Raw genomic sequence first — 15,627 nt, 5'->3', positions numbered from 1 at the left:
CGCGGAGGAGGCGGGCCCTAGCGCGGACTGGCCCAATCGGGGGCCGCGCCCCGGCCCGCCCGTCTCGGCGGCGGCGGCGGCTCCCCCCTCGGCCGCCATGGCCCTGACAGCCGAGACCGAGTCCCGGCTGTACCGCTCGCTGCGCGCCGCCGCCGGCGCCGCCGCCCACCTCGTGGCGCTGGGCTTCCCCACCGCCGTGGCCGTGCTGGCGCGGCCCGGATCCAGTGAGTGCCGGGGCGGGGCGGGACGGGGCGGGGCGGGCCGGGCCTCAGCTCAGCTCACCTCAGCGCCTGCCCTTCTCTTGCAGGCCTCTTCTCCTGGCACCCGCTGCTCATGGCCCTCGCGGTAAGTCCCGCCATCCCCACCGCCCCGGTTACCGGCCACCTCCCCGTGCTGCCCTCCTGCCACGGACACCTTGCTGGGCGAGAGAAAGGGGCCCTGCTGGCTGATGGCAGCTGGCACAGAGGGTCAAGCCTCTCAGCTGCCTGTGGGTGGTGGGACGCCGAGCCCCGGGGGACACAGACCCGCTGCCGGTTCTGCCCCCGGCCGTGGCAGAGGGGTGGGGGCAGCCAATGCCAATCCTCCTGCCTCTGTCTCCCAGTTCTCATTCCTGATGACGGAAGCCCTGCTGATATTCTCCCCGGAGATCTCGCTGCTCCGCTCCTTCTCCCGCAAAGTCAAAGTGCGGGTGCACTGGGCCCTCCAGCTGCTCGCTCTCCTCTGCGCCCTCCTGGGTCTGGGCATCATCGCCTACAACAAGCACCTGAACGGCAAGGCCCACTTAGTGACCTGGCATGGCCTGATGGGGCTGCTGACCGTGCTGTATGCCAGTGGGCAGTGTGCTGGGGGGGTGCTTTTGCTCTACCCCAAACTGATGAAGAACTGGACGCTGGCTAAGCTCAAGCTGTACCACGCAACCTCAGGGCTGGTAGGCTACCTGCTGGGCTGTGCCAGCCTGATGCTGGGCATGTGTTCTCTGTGGTTCACCACCTCGGTGACCAGTGTCTCCTGGTACCTTGCCATGCTGTGTCCCCTTCTCACCAGCTTGGTTATCATGAACCAGGTGAGCAATGCTTACCTGTACCGCAAGCGGAGCCAGCACTAATGGCCTAGCACAGATTCGAACTTCCTCTGTGCGAGTGAGTGAGGCCAGGGCTCCCCCTTGCAGCCCCCCTCTGGGGTCCCCCACTTGCATAGGGTCTTCTCAGAACTCAGTTTCTACCTACTCGTCTCTCATTAGTCCTGGATTGTCCGTAGTGTCTTGTCCCCGGGTAGCAGCTACAATGTGCATGAGGAGCTGCCCACCTCATGCCTGCCTGCCTTGGTAGGGATGTTTCCCAGCACAGGTAAAGCTGCTGGTCCCCATGACAGCTTGGTGCTCAGTGCTAGGAACTGGAGGGTTCATTCAGGATTCCTGCTCCTTTTCCCTTCCCTTGCTACCCAAGGCTGCTTCAGAGCAGGCAGGACAGATGCTGTCACATTCCTGGTGAGGAGGGCAGGGAGTCCCTGCTCACCCCAGAGGCTACAGCGGGCACCATGCTGCCTCTCCTACCACAAAGGCAGCTTGGCCAGTAAAAGCACAGGGCATGGTTGTGGCTTCAGCCTCAGGAGGGCCAAAGCAAGGTGACAGCACCCAAGGCAGATGCAATGGTACAGCAGCACATCTGTCCCCATGGCACAGACCCATGCAGGGACTTGTGTGGTCTCCAGGACTGGTGCAGTGAGCCCTGTCCAACAGCTGTGGATCTGGGCACCCATTGCCACGCACAAATCCTTCCCACAGGCTGGGACAGCAAAGCTTCAGCCTGGCAGGAGGTGGGGGTCATTTTACAGAGAAAATTACTGAGCCAGGCTGCATACTGGCAGCCTGCAAAGGCCTGTTTTGTCCCTCTGAGGGGCACAAGGAACAGTGCAAGCACAGGGGAAGCAGGGCTTGGTGTGGGCCTGGGGGATGAGCCCTTGAGCCAGCCTGTGAAACAGCCCTTAGGAAGGCAGAAAGGAACCTCCTCACCTCTCCTCTCGCCAGCACAACAACCTTCCTTCCAGCCTGCTCACCACTGGGGCAGCTGGGTGCTGTGAGGCTGTCTGCTGCAGCACCCCCATGGCTCCTCTGGCACATACCCTGCTCGGCAGGGCTGGAAAGCTGGGAGTAGCTCCCAGGCTGGGAAATTCCTCTGTATCCAGAGCTTTTATTCAATAAAGATTTCAGGCAGCTACAGCACAACAAGTCCTCTTTACTGCCTGGGCAGGACTTTTGGGGTGTGGGCAGACATGTCCCCTGCAGATTTCCCACCTGCTCATAAAGGGTCTCTCCCAGCCTGGTGGGAGCACCTGGGAAGAAATCCCCTCCCCGGGCTCCTGCACAAGAGCACTCAGGGGCTGCTCTGTGCCTGGCCCCCTGCCTGTGCTCTGCTATGGGAGCCAACTCTTTCAAAGAACTCTTTATTGATACCGAAACATCTGTGTTTTTCCTGGTTGACAAAACCTTCTTGTGTGGTCCTTTAAAAAAATAATCACAACACTATCAAGCCACATCCCGGGCTGGGGACTGCCTGGGGCATCAGAAGCTTTGAGGAGGCTATCGCAAGGAGCATCCTCTCCATCCAGGAAAAAAAAAAAAAAAAAAAAAAAGAAGCCCATCAACACAGAGGGAGGGAAAGAGAAGGGGGAGCCCATATTCTACCCGCAAGAAAAAAACCTTGCTGCCGGAGGAAGCAGCGAGAGCCCCACCGTAAAAATTAATTCCAGCTTCTAGTGTAATCTGACAAATGGATTAGCTGGGGAGCAGCCAAGGGCACCGGCTCCTCGCAGGGCTGGCTTCGGGGGTGGGAGAGGGAGGAGGAGAGAACCCCCCATGCACAAAGCCCAAAGCTGGTGGCACCGGACCACTGCTGTTAGGGGCTGAGTGTCACCCTCTGCCCAGCAGACCTCTCACCAGTCAGGATGAGCTCCTGCCAGGGGTGGGGGAAGGTTCCCCACAAGAAAGGAATTTGGAAATGAAACCCACCAGCCTTCCTGTTCCCTTGGGTGGGGACAAAACTACCTTCAGAAGGAGAAAATAAGAGTTGAGCGCTCTGACCAACCCCCAGCACACAGGAGAAGCAAGGAAGTGCTGCTGACTTTGCTCCTGTGTGGGCAAGTGCAGTAGCCTCAGGGCAGGGATCAGCTCCGCGTCCCCCTCCTGGAACAGCCCCCGCTGCTGGTACCGACATCCACAGCCTTGTGCCAAGGCGAACAGCTCGAGGAATCCATCCTTGTGGTGGCAGCAGCGTCTAGTCCCCCCAGGTGCTCAGTGCTGGCCACAAACAGCAACGAAGCATTGGAATGAGGTAGCCCCCCTGCCTCTGCTGCTGGAGGAGTCCCTGCTCCCCGCCGAGCGTCCCAGCTGTTCGGGGGACACGAGGGGGCTTAGCAGCTCTTCGATGGAGACAGGGCGGGGAAGGGGGGACGGCATTTCGGCTGGTCACAGCTGGGATGGGACATCTTGGAAGGTGATGAGGTTGGACTCCTGGCCAGCACCCTTCCCAGCTGTGCCAGGGTCGGGCAGCAGCGGGCTGTTGGCCTTCACTGCTGCCTCCTCCTCCTCCTCGTCCTCCATGCTAGGCCAGGCTGACTGGTCCTCCACACGCTTCAGTCGCTCGTTCAGGGCCTTCAGGGCCAGTTGCCTGTGGGGCAAGGGCAGATGGGTGGGTTAACCCTGGGTCCAATGGGCAGAGCAAGGGTTAAAAGCTCTGCCCCACGGGGCAACTGTGCAAGCCTTCCCTGCCTTCTTCCCGGCAGGAGAGGGTGGATTCAGCAGTGCTGGGGATGACCCAGAGTGCCTGGGACTGCCTCACAGAAGCCCACTCGTGCTCCCAGACTACAATACACAGAGTTTTCATGCCACGTGGTGCGCTCAGAAGCTATCAGATGGCACACAGACCGCTCCGCTCCGGGAACAGGGGAAGAAAGGCATAAAACAGGGCAAGGGAAAGCAGAGCGCCAATACCTTGTCCAAATCTTCCGGCAGGGAGTCAGGAAGGCTAACGCCAGGCACATGGGAAGGCTGGGGCGCAGGGCTGACTCACTGCCTTCCCCTGCACCAGGATGAATGAGTGCAGGGCTGCCACGAACTGAGCCCGGAGCCTGCACCTCCCCAGGCAGCTGACAACCCCCTTCCTTCTGCAGGGACCCCGAACCCCGCCTGCCCCCTTGCCAGGATCTCTCTGCTCTTCCCCTGCATGTCGACTACCACTCCATGCTGTGAAGTGCAGGACAACATCCCACCAGCCCTCCAAAATGCTCCCCACCCCTTCTGTGGCAGGGAGGGCAGCTCCCAGTAGACCCCTTGGAGAAGGCCCCCCCACAGCACCCTGCACCCAAATCTCCCTGCTCCTCCTTGTCTCGGTTTTAAACCCGACCCTCATTACCCATACTCATGGAAGCAGGGCAAGCGGTACCTCCTCCTCTCGGCGTCCTGAGGGTCTGTCCCCGGCAGGCTTATAGTGATGGATGACGGGGCACCCACGTCGTAGCGTTTGACTGTCTTGCGGCAGACCTTCACCTTCACCAAGATGCCATGCACCAGGTTGGCCACCAGCCCCACCACGGGCTGCAGGATCTCGGGGAAGAAAGTGGCGAAGGCGAAGTGGTCAGACATGTCTCCACGGCCTCTACTGTGCCGCTGGTAGAACCGGAGATAGACCCAGCTGGAGAGGAGCCCGAAGCCATACGAGGCCAGTACATTGCTCTCGATGAGGACAGCAAGCCGCAGCAGAGCCAGGAGAAGGAGCAGGAGCATGGGGACAGCCTTCATTCTGACTTGGGGCACCTTCAGGACGGTGCTGTCCCCCATCGTCTGCTTGAGGGCCACCAAAACTCCCCCGAGGAAGCCCAGCCCGCCGTGGATGCGGACAGCGAACAGGTAGGGGAGGTGGAAGGAGGCCACATAGGTGAGGAAGTAAGCAAGGGCCCCCAGGAGCCCCACCGCGACGTTCACCACCGCGAAGAAGACCAGCAGCTCCAGAGCACCCCAGAGGGGCTCCAGCAGCCGCCCGGCCGCCCCCAGCGTGGCCAGGCTGGCCGCCAGGCCCCAGGCCCGCTCCTCCACCAGCCCGTGCGTCAGCAGTGTCCAGACCCAGAAGTTGGGGGGCAGGAGGTAGCCGGGGGTCACCCCCAGGCCGTAGGCCGTGTCCAGGCCGAAGGAGAGCAGGTAGAGGAGGACGACGGCGGCGCTCAACGACTTCACAACCACGCTGGTGCCGGCCAGCGCCGCCAGGAAGTGCTGCCGGGCCACTGGCAGGTACCGCCGCATCTTCGGCCCCCGCCGGCGGCACGAGGCTGCCCCGCGGGGGCTACAGCGCCCAGCCTCCCCGCGCCAGGGCCGCCTCCCCGCACCGAGGCCCGCTCAACCCCCGCCCACGCCCGGGCCCCTCTAGCCGCCGCCGCAGGCCAGGCCGCGCTGGGCCCCGCTGCTGGGCCAGGCCGGGCGCGGACAAACAGCGGCTCTGCGCATGCGTGGGCGGTGCGGGGGCGGTGCCGGCTTCTCCAGGTGGGGCCGGAGTCCCGCCGCAAAGCACGTCGGGACGCGTAGTCCGGCCCCGCGGGGGGCGGCACGGCGGGGAGGCCCGGGCCTCATGGACAGAGGAGCGGGGCTGTGGGGCCACTCGGGGGACAGGCATGGGGTTGTGGGCACAGACGCTGGAGGGAACACTCACTCACACACACACACACGACACGGACACGGGTGGGCTGGACACGGGGGGCACTCGGGGACATTGACCCCCCCAAGACAGGGGGACGGGGATGTGGGGACGCGGGCGCAAGAGGACAGAGGCATGGAGGGAGGGCTGTGGCACAGGGGACAGGGACGTGGGGAAGGGGTGACACGGTCCTGCGGGGACAGACAAGGGGGATGGGGGGGGCTACGTGGGGGGGCTGAGCCCCTGTTGCCCCACAGCCCCCCCCTGCGCAGCGGGTGGGTGCCTGTACCCCTGCCTGTGTCCCTGCGCACCAGCCCCCTGGCTGAGGTGCAGGCAGTGGCCCCCCATATCCTGCCAGACCCCCACCCCGTGCTGTGCCCCCCCCCCCCGGCCGTGGCCACGTACACGGGCAATGACTCAGCCACCACCTGTGAAGTGAAAATATGAACATTATTTAATAACTGAGTCTCTGTAATAAACCATTTGAAAATATTTTACAAGGAGTCACACGCACGATATCTTACAAATTGTCTTTTTGTTGTTTTTTTAAGTTTTCCAACTCTTCTGTACAAAAAAAAATTAAAACCCAAAGAAATAAAAAATAAATTAAAGAAAATCAATTAAAACCCCAATGCCTTTGAATGAGCAGAGAGAAGCTTTCAGGTGGGGATGGGGCAGGACGCGACCCCGGTGGGATGGGGGGCCTGGGGCCACGCTGCCTCTTCATCTCATTGGTTTTTAACTTAAAATAGACTATATATGTATATATTTATAGGTATGTATAGTGGTGGTTTTCTGGCAGAGCACCTAACTAGACTACAGAAGTACACACACTCCCGGTAACACAGAGCCATCTGTTCAAACACAGTTCCCAGAGACAGTAACCAAACACACACTGAAAAAGCTACAAGCAGAATGACCATTAATTAACCCCAGCACTAATTAGTGCCTGGCACCCTCCCCAGCCCCACCCGGGGTGGCCATGCCGAGGGGGCTCCCCCAGACCCAGTTGATGGGGTGGCTCTGAGCAGGGTCCCCATGGGGGTGAGTGTCCCCCGAGGCAGCCCACCCAGGCAGGGGCCCCCCTGGCGCTGCCGGGAGCAGTGGGGGCGTGGATGGTGGGTATGGCACCCCCTGCACTGCAGCACCCTGGAGTGTCACGGCTGGGCACCCTGCACTGGGCCCCCCCCAGCCCTGTGGCAGTTCTCCTGGCTGGGGTGGTGGGGTGCAGTGGGGTGCTGTGGCTGAGCAGCTGCTCCATCTCCCTCCTTGGCACCCAGTGTTTTGGCTGGGGGGACGACACCCCCACCTGAGTGCCCTGGGGTGAGCCCCAGCACCCTAGGACACTGCGCTGCCGAGGCACCTCCTGCCCTCCCAGCACTGGGTGCCCTCATCTGGGACGTCAGCAGCACCCCTGGAAGCAGCTACCCTCGCTGCGGCCGGCCAGCAGCCCCCGTGCTAGTGCCATGAGGGATGGGCATGGGAGCCTGGCATGTCCCTCTGGGGACGTGTGGCAGCTTCTGCTCCACCTCCCGCTCAGGGATGCGAGGCACATCCCGCCGGAGCAGTGCCATGTCCCCTCATGGACAAGCAGCACCGTTTCTTTGGCAGGGCTACCGCGGGGGGGGGTGGGTGGGCAAGGGGCGAGGGTGGCTGGGGGGCCCGGGCAGGGCTGGGGTGGGCAGGGCAGGATTTCACAGTGATCTGCAGAACGGAAAAGAAACAAAATACATTCCACGCCCCCCCATCCCCCTGCCCCGTTTTTCAACCCAGTATCTGTGCCCAAGGACGCATGGAGCGGCTGAGCCCAGTGCAGGTATCAGGGCTCCATCCCACCCCAATCATGGTCAGCAGCTCCCCCCTCCCCCTCCGCCTCTGCCCCTGCCCCCAAGGATTCTGGAGCCACCCACTGCCCTGCATGCCTGCGGGGCCGGGGGGGAGGGGGCCGGTACTCGCTGGAAAAAATAATACTGACCCACATAGTCAAGTCAAGTCCTTTTTTCTTCCCCCCCCCCCCCCCCCCCCTTTTTTTTTTTTCTATGTGTCCTTGTTGCTGACAATAAACACCGCCGGTCTCCAGGCGAAAATGTTGGAAACTCAATGTATAAAGATCTGCTTTAAAATCTTCAGGCTAAAAAAATAGGCGAGGTGGATGGAGGGGTCGTGGGTAGAGGGTGCTGACACCACTTTCCAAGTCCCAAGCGGCTGGGCGGGCATGACGCTGGGGCACTGACCCGGTCCCCGCTCTGCCGGGGAGCCCCTGCCCACACCCCAACTCTTCTTTGGCTGCGGCCGGTGGGGAGCGTGGGCGGCATCACAGGGGTCCCCAAGGAGGCAGAGGGGACGTTGCTCCACTGGGCCAGGGAGGGGGATGGAGATGGAGCTTGAAAGAAAAGAGAGCTAGTGGGGGTGGCCAGGGGGGCTAAAGGCAGACGGCCGGGGGCAGTGGGTGCTGGCTGGCGCTGGAGTAGAGAAGCAGCAGCTGCAGGGAGAGCAGGACCCCCAGGGAGGGGGCAAAGGAAGCCCCTCGGCCACAGTCTGAGGTATCTTCCTGGGGAAGGGGTCAAAGGGAGAGGGGCCATGGGGCACCCCAGCAGTACCTCGGCACTCCAGGGGCATCCACTGCCCTGGCAGGGGCACCCACCACCCCCCTGCAGCCCTGCTGCACCTCCTGTCCCAGAACCCCAGTAGCAGTGCCCCCCTGGGAGACCCTCCACAATGCTCCTCTCCCTGGGACCCCCCGTGGCTTTGGTCCCCTCCAGGAGGGCACCCACCCCATGGCATTGCTCTGCTAGAGACTCCCCTATGGCTCTGACCTCCCCAGGGGCCACCCCAAAGCTCCTGATCCCATCCAGGTCCTCCCAGGGCACCAAATCCCCATCAGCAGTCTCCCCCCATGGTACTGCACCCCCAGGATCCCCCCACGGTTCTGTTCCCCTCAGGGGGACACCCCACGGGGTCTGTTCCCCTCCGGGGGGTACTCACTCCTCTATTCTCCCAAGGTGGGCACCCCACAGCTCTGCTCCCCTGGGGACCCCCCATGGCTCTGCTCCACTGCCTCAGGGGGAACCCCCTTCCCTCCAACCCACCCCAGGGCCCCCCACAGCTCCACTCCCCCCTTCCCCCCCTGCCCCCCACGTACTGTTGCATTGTAGTCAAAGCAGATGTGGGGGCCTTTCCGGTAGCGGGGCCTGTCCACCAGCTCACACTGGTTGGGGTCCCTCGGGGGGGCTTTGCAGGTCAAGGAAACCAGCAGGGACAGGGTGCCAGGGGCCCATGGGGCACCCCATGTCTACCCCCATCCCCTCTAGCCATGGGCCAGCTCCCTCCACCTTTGCCAGACCCTGCAGCTCCTGGCACCCCTGCCCTGCCCCAGACCCCGCCTGCCCTTCTACCCCTCTGCCACCGTGTCCTGGTGGGATGCAGCCAGGACACCAAAGGATACCTCTTACCTCTGCCTGCAGCAGCTTGATGGACTCGCACTGGCTGCAGAGAGGCTTGTCAGCCACCACAAAGAGCAGGTTGGTGTTGGCCAGCCTCTGTGCGTGGAAAAGCCTGGGGGTGCGATGGTAGCAGGGACCCCAGTTACCCTGTGCCCCGTTTGACCCCCGGCCCCTTTTGCCAGCCCTGCTGGCAGATGGCTCTGGGGAGGCCAAGCCAGCAGGGCATCCCCATCCCTATCCCCAACCCTGTCCCCGTCCCCATCCTTGTCCCCATCTCCATCCTCAACCCCATCCCTGTCCCGAAGCCAAGGGGCTGCCCAGGGAACTGGCACTGATGGACTTTTGGGGCTTGGTCCCACTTGGAGGAGCTCTGGGGACGTCACCATCACCCCACAGCCCACAGGGTTGCTACCACTGCTCTCTGTCCCCACTGCCCAGGTACCACAGCCCCTTGAGCGCTGCACGGCATCTCCCATCGCCCCTAGGCAGGTGGAGGTCCTGGCAAAGGCAGCCTACGGGGTGTCCCCAACCCTGCCAAGGTGGTGGGATGGCAGGGATGGACCCACCTGGAGCAGTTGCCGCAGTCAATGATGGCATTGTAGGTGGCGTTGACAGTGCTGAAGTAGTACTGCGTCTGCTTCATGATGCAGCTTGTCTCCCTGGCCTCCATGCTGTCTCCTGCCACCTCCTCTGTGCCAGCACAGTGCCGTGGGACAAGGGCCATGGACCGCCCCGCCATGTGCCCCCACCACATCCCCTGCCCACCCCCAGCCTGGGGCTCCCAAGGGACTCACCCGTCTGGAACCAGCTGCTGTAGGTGAGGCCATAGAGGAACTGCTGGAAGAGGGACCTGGGGAAGGAGAGCACAGCCACGCTGGCTGTCCCAGCCCCAGGGATGTACTGGTGACACCCCCCAATGGAAACAGCCCCCGGGGAGGGGCTGTGGCAGGACTCACCAGGCTGTGGCTGAAGTCCACCAGGCGAGGTTCAGGAGATCGGCCACAGTGGGCTGTGGGAAAAGAGGGGGGGCAGTGAGCCAGCAGGTCCCTGTATGAGGTGCTGGGGACACACCCATGAGTGTCAGCTCCTGGCCCACCAGGAAGCCACCATCCCCGTGGGTACTCACCACGAAGACGCCACGGGGCGCAGCACCCGTGTTGCTCTGGGCCTCGGGGGCACAGACTGACTGGAAGTCATAGGACTCTTTGCGGGCATAGAAGGAGTTGTTGTAGAGAGCGGACATCAGGTTGGCATCCACTTCACTGAAGAACTTGCCCACCTGGGATTGGGACACCCAGTCTGCACCTAAACGCCACCTCGACTGCGGGTCTCCCCCATAGGGACTTGAGCAGGGCTGTGTCATGCTATCCATGACACGAGCTCAAAAGTCTCAGCTCCCTGCTTGCATCACAGGTTCAGGAGAGCTGCCACCTGGGCACCGCTCACCTGGTACCAGTGGTCCTCCTGGTTGGAGAGCACCAGAAAGCCCCCATCATCGATGAGGACACAGATGAGGTCCTGCAGAAGGAGGGCAGTGTCACCCACCCACTGGCCATGCCCAGACCAAGACAGGACAGGCAGGGCCGGGGTGGGTGATGGGCAGTCAGGCAGGGGGCTGGTATGGTGTCCCCAAGCGTGGGGGCTGCTCAGGAGCATCCTGGTGCTGGAAGCACCCGTGCTGAGAGGGTGCAGGGAACAAGAACCACTGCCCACACTGTGGGGATTAACAGCCCCCTCAGGGGGGTGGCCATGGTCCAGGGCATAACCCCTGGGGCTTCATCCCTGCAAGAGGGGTCAGGGGCTGGCTGAGCTTTGGGATCAGCAGGGGCACAGGGCAGGAGCGCTCACCCAGATGGCACAGGCAGGGTGGGCAAGAGACGGGGACCCTGCCCAGCCATCCCCTGCTCCCCCTGCCTGCTGTTCCCTGCTGCCTCCACCCCTGCCCACCACCCACCTTGTTGTTGGCCTCACAGTCCATCTCGCAGCTGGTCGAGGGGTCGCACTGTCAAGTGAAACCAGGGCAGAGGGACAGGTTAGCAGGAGGACTGTCTTTCCCACCCAGAGTTTTCCTCCTGGACAGGAGGGGACACATGGGGTGGTGTGCCCTGGACAGGGTGACAGGAAGGGCTGTGCAGGAGGTACAAGCCCAGGGGGGCCACAGGCACTGTGTCCCAGCAGTGCTCCCCAGCCACGTCCCCAGCAAGCAGAGCTCCCTTCCTGTCCCTGTCCCCATCCCCATCCCCATCCCCATCCCCATCCCCATCCCCATCCCCATCCCCATCCCCATCCCCACACAGTGCCAGCACCACAGGAGCTCCAAGAGACGTACCCGGCGGGCGCCCAGCTGGTCACGGTCTGTCCGGTTGCTTGCCAGCACTTTGAACTTCTCAGCCCAGGCCTCCAAGTCCAGCTTCACCCCCACCACTGGGGCAGCAGGGAGATGGGGTGAGCCCCGGCATTGGGGGGGGACGACGGGGACACCCCCAGCCTGGTGGTGGGGCTCCCAGTCCCCTGCCTACCTGCTGGCTTCAGTGTCTTGCCCCCGATGCTGAGCTCCACAGCGGTGCTCACCAGGATCCCGATGGTGTTGTTCTCCAGGTCCAGCGCCCGGTAGCCGGCTGCAGAGGGCAGGGGTGGCATCAGGGGACATGCGGGACTAGCAGCAGCCTACGCCAGCCCCAGCCACCCCAAGCTTTCACCCACCATCCCGGTAGGGCGGCTTGAAGATGTAGCCTTTGTTGTCCAGGCTCCTCCGGTAGAAGCTGGCGTTGAAGGGCTCTGGTTCCTCCTCCCAGTCATCTGCAGCCCTGGAGGGGAGCAGCCATGGCCAGGACTAACACTTGGCTCTGGTCCCACCAGAGATGGCCCCGCAGGAGCAGACCCCTGTGCGGGGCTGGGCACACACATGCCCCCGGACACTCACTTGTTAGGGAAGACGCGGGTGATGCCCCCATCAGTGGCTGCGAAGACAGCCAAGAGGCTGTACCTGCAAGGAGAGGGGGCAGGCACACTGGGTACCAGCGGGGTTTTGCTCTGCTCTTGTCCCTGTGCCCATAGCCCATCCCAATCCCCCTCTGTCCTCAGCCAGCACTGCCCATCCTGGGCCACTTTGCCTTCACCTACGTGTTCAGGTCCTGGTCCTTCCAGACCCGCTCCACCAGCTGCTGTGTGATGCCTGTGTCCAGGATCAGGTTGTGCAGGAGGAAGTTGTCACCTTGGGAGGAAGATGGAAAGGAAGAGGAGGAGGAGGAGGTGAGGGCTGACCCTGTGGGGGCCACCTGTGCCCTCCTGCCCTGCCCTCGCACCCACCCTGTGGTGGCTCCTGGGACCTGAACCCCGACACAGTTCACCCCCTGCCCCATCTCCCCCTGCACCCTTTCCCCCCCAACCCCCCCATCAGCCCCACCACCAGCTGTCCCCAGCTACTCACACTGCTTGGAGTCTGGGGTCACTTTTTCCATGAGGGCAATAAAGTTTTCCAGGAACTCGGTGTTGTTATCCGACAAGTCGAGGTCTTTGCAATACTCTCTGGGGTTTGGGGGACAAGGTTTGTCGTTTGCGAGGATGGAAAAGGCAAGGTCAGTTCTCCCCCAGGGCCGGCAGGGTAGGTGCTGGCCATGCTGTCAGCATGCGGGCTTGCCAGGGGACATGACGGTGGTGACGTGCCACCGCTCCCGTGAGTGTCACCCTGCTGGGGCAGCTGGTTTGTGGGCGTCTCAGCAAACTGCCCAGCACCCAGCCCTCTGCTGCCTGCAGTGCCGCCGGCTTGGCTGTCAAGCCGACCACTGGGTCCGTCACTGCCATGGGCACCAAGATGCTATCACCTCTGCCACGGCCAGGTTTGACGGAACCCAGTTTGCCCAGAGTGGTATAACCCTCAGCTCTGCCTCTCCCCATACTGGTGGGGCTACTGGTGGGACTGGCCACCTCTGCCCCTGTACTTACCTGTGGGGTGAGGCAGGTGCCACCATGCCCACCCTGCCCTGCCCCTATGGCACCCCGGGGAGCAGGGGCTCCGCTGCGAGTGTGAGCGGGGGTCTGCCCCAGAGCCCCCACGGCTGCACCAGCAGCACCATGCAGGCACTTGGCAGATGTATCTGTACCCTTTACGTAGATAGTTAGGTGCTGGGTGAGGCCTGGCTGGCAGAGGCAGGTGCTCGCCCGCTGGCATCGCTGGCCCTGAGCCTCTCCTGGGATGGGCACCATGGGAGGTGCCACATCCCCACTCCAGTGTGGGACCACCCTGAGTGCAGAGCCCTAGCCCCGCCGATGCCGGGGACAGCTGTAACCCTGCCGGTCACTGAGTGGCTCTGATCAGGTGGCATGGGTGAGGGCCACCCTAGAGGGCTGAGAGCCCTCCCAGCCTCAGTGGTGTGGCTGCAGGCAGTGCTGGGGGGCTCAGGGCTCCCCTTGCTCACATCCCCTCCGCCAAGCTCCTGACTCTGCCAAAAACCTCATTAAGAGGACAAATGCCGGAGCACAGGGTGGCAGGGAGCATACCCATGGGGCAGCCAAAAGAGCTGGGGCGCCCAGGCCAGCCCGTTCTGGCCCTCTGACCCCTGCTTGGCGGGAGCAGCCACCTAAATATCTACACCAACACGCACAGGTACAGGTACTCACACACCCACGGGGGACGGGGAATATACGGTTTCTGAAAATTTCCAGTGGCCCGTGGGCACAGTAGCACCAACAGCAGATCATACAGTCGCCCTGGGTGCCGGGTGCCACCCCCCGGCACATGGCTCCTCCCTGCTTGCGCCAGGCTGGCACCCACTGCAGGAAGGCTGCTCACGGAGCCGCTTTGGGTGGCACTGAAGGGCTCACCCTGATCTTCAAAGCCTGCTTTTCTCTTCAGCTGGACTGGCCACAGAGCCCCATGCTCGACACTGACTCCATCACCTCAGCCTGGGTGGGGCGCTCAGGGGGCAGACCTGTTCCTTGGCCCTTGGGCTCAGACATCACCTCTGTATCTATTCGCCAAGCGCATTTATGGGCCAATTTTTTACTAACAAGAGTTTTTCTGTTCCTCATTAATACCCTGCTTTGGCTCCCATGTTTCCCAGACCTCATCCTCCTTTCCCTGTGTGTTGCCCGGGGACTAGGTCGTCCCCCCCCCCCCCCCCGAAAAGCTGGGGCTGCACAGTAACTGTACATTTTGGGCTGGTTTACCCACTTAGTCTGAGCGAGTGATGGCTGCTGTAGGCAGGGAGGGTAGGGGTTACCCGCAAGTGGCACAGGTGGCTGTGCTGTAGCCTTGACCTGCTGTGGTCCCCAAAAACTGCAACAATAAAACATCTAATAGGGTGTTTAGCTGTTGTAATGATGTATAGGTACACAAGTGATTAGCTGGTAATGTTAATTATGGCTGGTCAGAGTGGTGGGAAGGGCAGGGTGCTGGCAGAGCCACAGGGCTTCCCAAACACCCTGCCGAGGGATGGTCCTTGGTCCCCATGAGGTGACAAAACCAGGTGGCACAACTCTGGGCAGGGTATGTGTCTGTCTGTCCGGGGACCACTACGCTATCCTGTCCCTGTTCACAGCCTGTGGCTGGCAGCCTCCCCAAACCCCCTGGGCATCCTGAATTTGAGCCGAAACCCTACCCTTCCTTCTCCCTATCCCCCCCACAGCCAGCACGACTGTATGATGCCACCGCCAGCCCCTAGCTCGGCAGGGGGATTTTCAGAAACTATACCTATATATGCACGCACAGAGGTCGGGCCATACCGGGTGCATATATACTGTGCTGGATGCAACTGGGTGGCAGAACGGGGCTGGGGTCCCGGTGGCAGCCCCCCTTGGCTGAGCGGGCACACAACACACACAGCGACAGGGGACAGGGAGGGGGGACAAGGCACGATGAGGCAAGGATGGGGGGGCGATGGGGGGATCGGCAGCGGGGCCTGGGCAGATGCACACCTCGGCAAGCGCACACGCAAAGCTACCTGGGAGCAATGAACACATGTCCCTCCGACTCAAAGCTGTTGGGCAGCAGGTATTCAAAATCTGCAACAGAAAGGGAAGGTTATCCGGCGGGGACAGGGGATGCTGGGGGCCAGGAGGGAGAGAGACGGACAGAGAGAGGGGAGGGAACAAAAAAAAAAGGCATTTGCTGCTCTTGGTAACAAGAGAGGAAGGAAAAGGCCGTTCTGCTGTTGCTGGCACCGCACAGGAAGGAAAGTTATAGCCAAATCAGGAGAGGTTTGCCCATCTCAGCTTGAATTTGCTCGGTCGAGGGCTGGAGGTGGGCAGTTGTGTATGTGCGGCCAGTGGCGTGTACGCAGGGACACACAGACACACACACACACATATATATATGTGCGCACAGGTATATATATATGCATGTTTAGGAGGGCGTGGGGGCGTCTCTCTCTCGGAGGGGCGGTGGTGGGCGAGGGCAGGGAACTGCATGCTGCGCTCCTGGCCAGAGGAGGATCACCAGAACACTTGGTTGTCGGGAGAAAAAAGGGAAAAAAAAAAAAAAAAGAAATTGTCAGGCATCGACA

The 15,627-nt window shown here is 62.1% G+C and overlaps 3 protein-coding genes across 6 annotated transcripts in view; 1 reads left to right on the top strand and 2 right to left on the bottom strand.

Moving 5' to 3' along the window:
- Window positions 1-50: 50 nt before the first annotated feature.
- On the top strand, window positions 51-2,218 carry LOC101919936 (transmembrane reductase CYB561D2). Its single transcript, XM_055805012.1, has 3 exons — window positions 51-224; window positions 308-345; window positions 602-2,218. The coding sequence occupies exons 1-3, from the start codon at window positions 98-100 to the stop codon at window positions 1,103-1,105; spliced, it is 669 nt and encodes a 222-aa protein (XP_055660987.1). The 5' UTR covers window positions 51-97; the 3' UTR covers window positions 1,106-2,218.
- Window positions 2,219-2,428: 210 nt separating this feature from the next.
- Window positions 2,429-5,490, bottom strand: TMEM115 (transmembrane protein 115). Of its 2 annotated transcripts, none has more exons than XM_055805010.1 (2): window positions 4,410-5,490; window positions 2,429-3,665 (listed from the first exon to the last, which is right to left on the bottom strand). In XM_055805010.1, exons 1-2 carry the CDS (start codon window positions 5,291-5,293, stop codon window positions 3,464-3,466), a joined length of 1,086 nt encoding a protein of 361 aa, XP_055660985.1. In that variant the 5' UTR covers window positions 5,294-5,490; the 3' UTR covers window positions 2,429-3,463. The 2 variants fall into 2 exon arrangements, with proteins under 2 accessions (XP_055660985.1, XP_055660986.1); XM_055805011.1 differs by having other exon boundaries at window positions 4,440-5,487.
- Window positions 5,491-6,112: 622 nt separating this feature from the next.
- The window catches only part of CACNA2D2 (calcium voltage-gated channel auxiliary subunit alpha2delta 2), a 454,520-nt gene continuing 445,005 nt past the window's right edge, over window positions 6,113-15,627 (bottom strand). For 2 of the 3 annotated variants that reach the window (XM_055804987.1, XM_055804989.1), the window contains 16 exons: window positions 15,067-15,127; window positions 12,555-12,652; window positions 12,248-12,338; window positions 12,048-12,110; window positions 11,828-11,931; window positions 11,644-11,742; window positions 11,454-11,548; window positions 11,079-11,126; window positions 10,571-10,642; window positions 10,251-10,403; window positions 10,081-10,133; window positions 9,919-9,974; window positions 9,691-9,814; window positions 9,127-9,236; window positions 8,824-8,912; window positions 6,113-8,232 (listed from right to left, as the gene is read on the bottom strand). In XM_055804987.1, the coding sequence (XP_055660962.1) occupies window positions 8,104-8,232; window positions 8,824-8,912; window positions 9,127-9,236; window positions 9,691-9,814; window positions 9,919-9,974; window positions 10,081-10,133; window positions 10,251-10,403; window positions 10,571-10,642; window positions 11,079-11,126; window positions 11,454-11,548; window positions 11,644-11,742; window positions 11,828-11,931; window positions 12,048-12,110; window positions 12,248-12,338; window positions 12,555-12,652; window positions 15,067-15,127 (1,445 nt within the window). In that variant the 3' untranslated portion in view covers window positions 6,113-8,103. The remainder of the gene's footprint in view (window positions 8,233-8,823; window positions 8,913-9,126; window positions 9,237-9,690; window positions 9,815-9,918; window positions 9,975-10,080; window positions 10,134-10,250; window positions 10,404-10,570; window positions 10,643-11,078; window positions 11,127-11,453; window positions 11,549-11,643; window positions 11,743-11,827; window positions 11,932-12,047; window positions 12,111-12,247; window positions 12,339-12,554; window positions 12,653-15,066; window positions 15,128-15,627) is intronic. The other variant, XM_055804990.1, reaches the window with a different exon arrangement.

The sequence above is a fragment of the Falco peregrinus genome, chromosome 5 (genome assembly GCF_023634155.1).
Source record: "Falco peregrinus isolate bFalPer1 chromosome 5, bFalPer1.pri, whole genome shotgun sequence".
Classification (NCBI taxonomy): domain Eukaryota; kingdom Metazoa; phylum Chordata; class Aves; order Falconiformes; family Falconidae; genus Falco; species Falco peregrinus.
The sequence above is the reverse complement of the archived record's forward strand: the minus strand, read 5'-3'. Positions and strand labels throughout refer to the sequence as shown.

Coding starts and splice junctions, on each gene's coding strand:
- LOC101919936 (XM_055805012.1), top strand. CDS start 98: ATGGCCCTGACAGCCGAGACCGAGTCCCGGCTGTACCGCTCGCTGCGC. Junction 225..307: donor GCTGGCGCGGCCCGGATCCA/GTGAGTGCCGGG, acceptor CTTCTCTTGCAG/GCCTCTTCTCCTGGCACCCG. Junction 346..601: donor CGCTGCTCATGGCCCTCGCG/GTAAGTCCCGCC, acceptor TCTGTCTCCCAG/TTCTCATTCCTGATGACGGA.
- TMEM115 (XM_055805010.1), bottom strand. CDS start 5,293: ATGCGGCGGTACCTGCCAGTGGCCCGGCAGCACTTCCTGGCGGCGCTG. Junction 3,666..4,409: donor CCCTGCTTCCATGAGTATGG/GTAATGAGGGTC, acceptor CTTGCCCCACAG/GCAACTGGCCCTGAAGGCCC.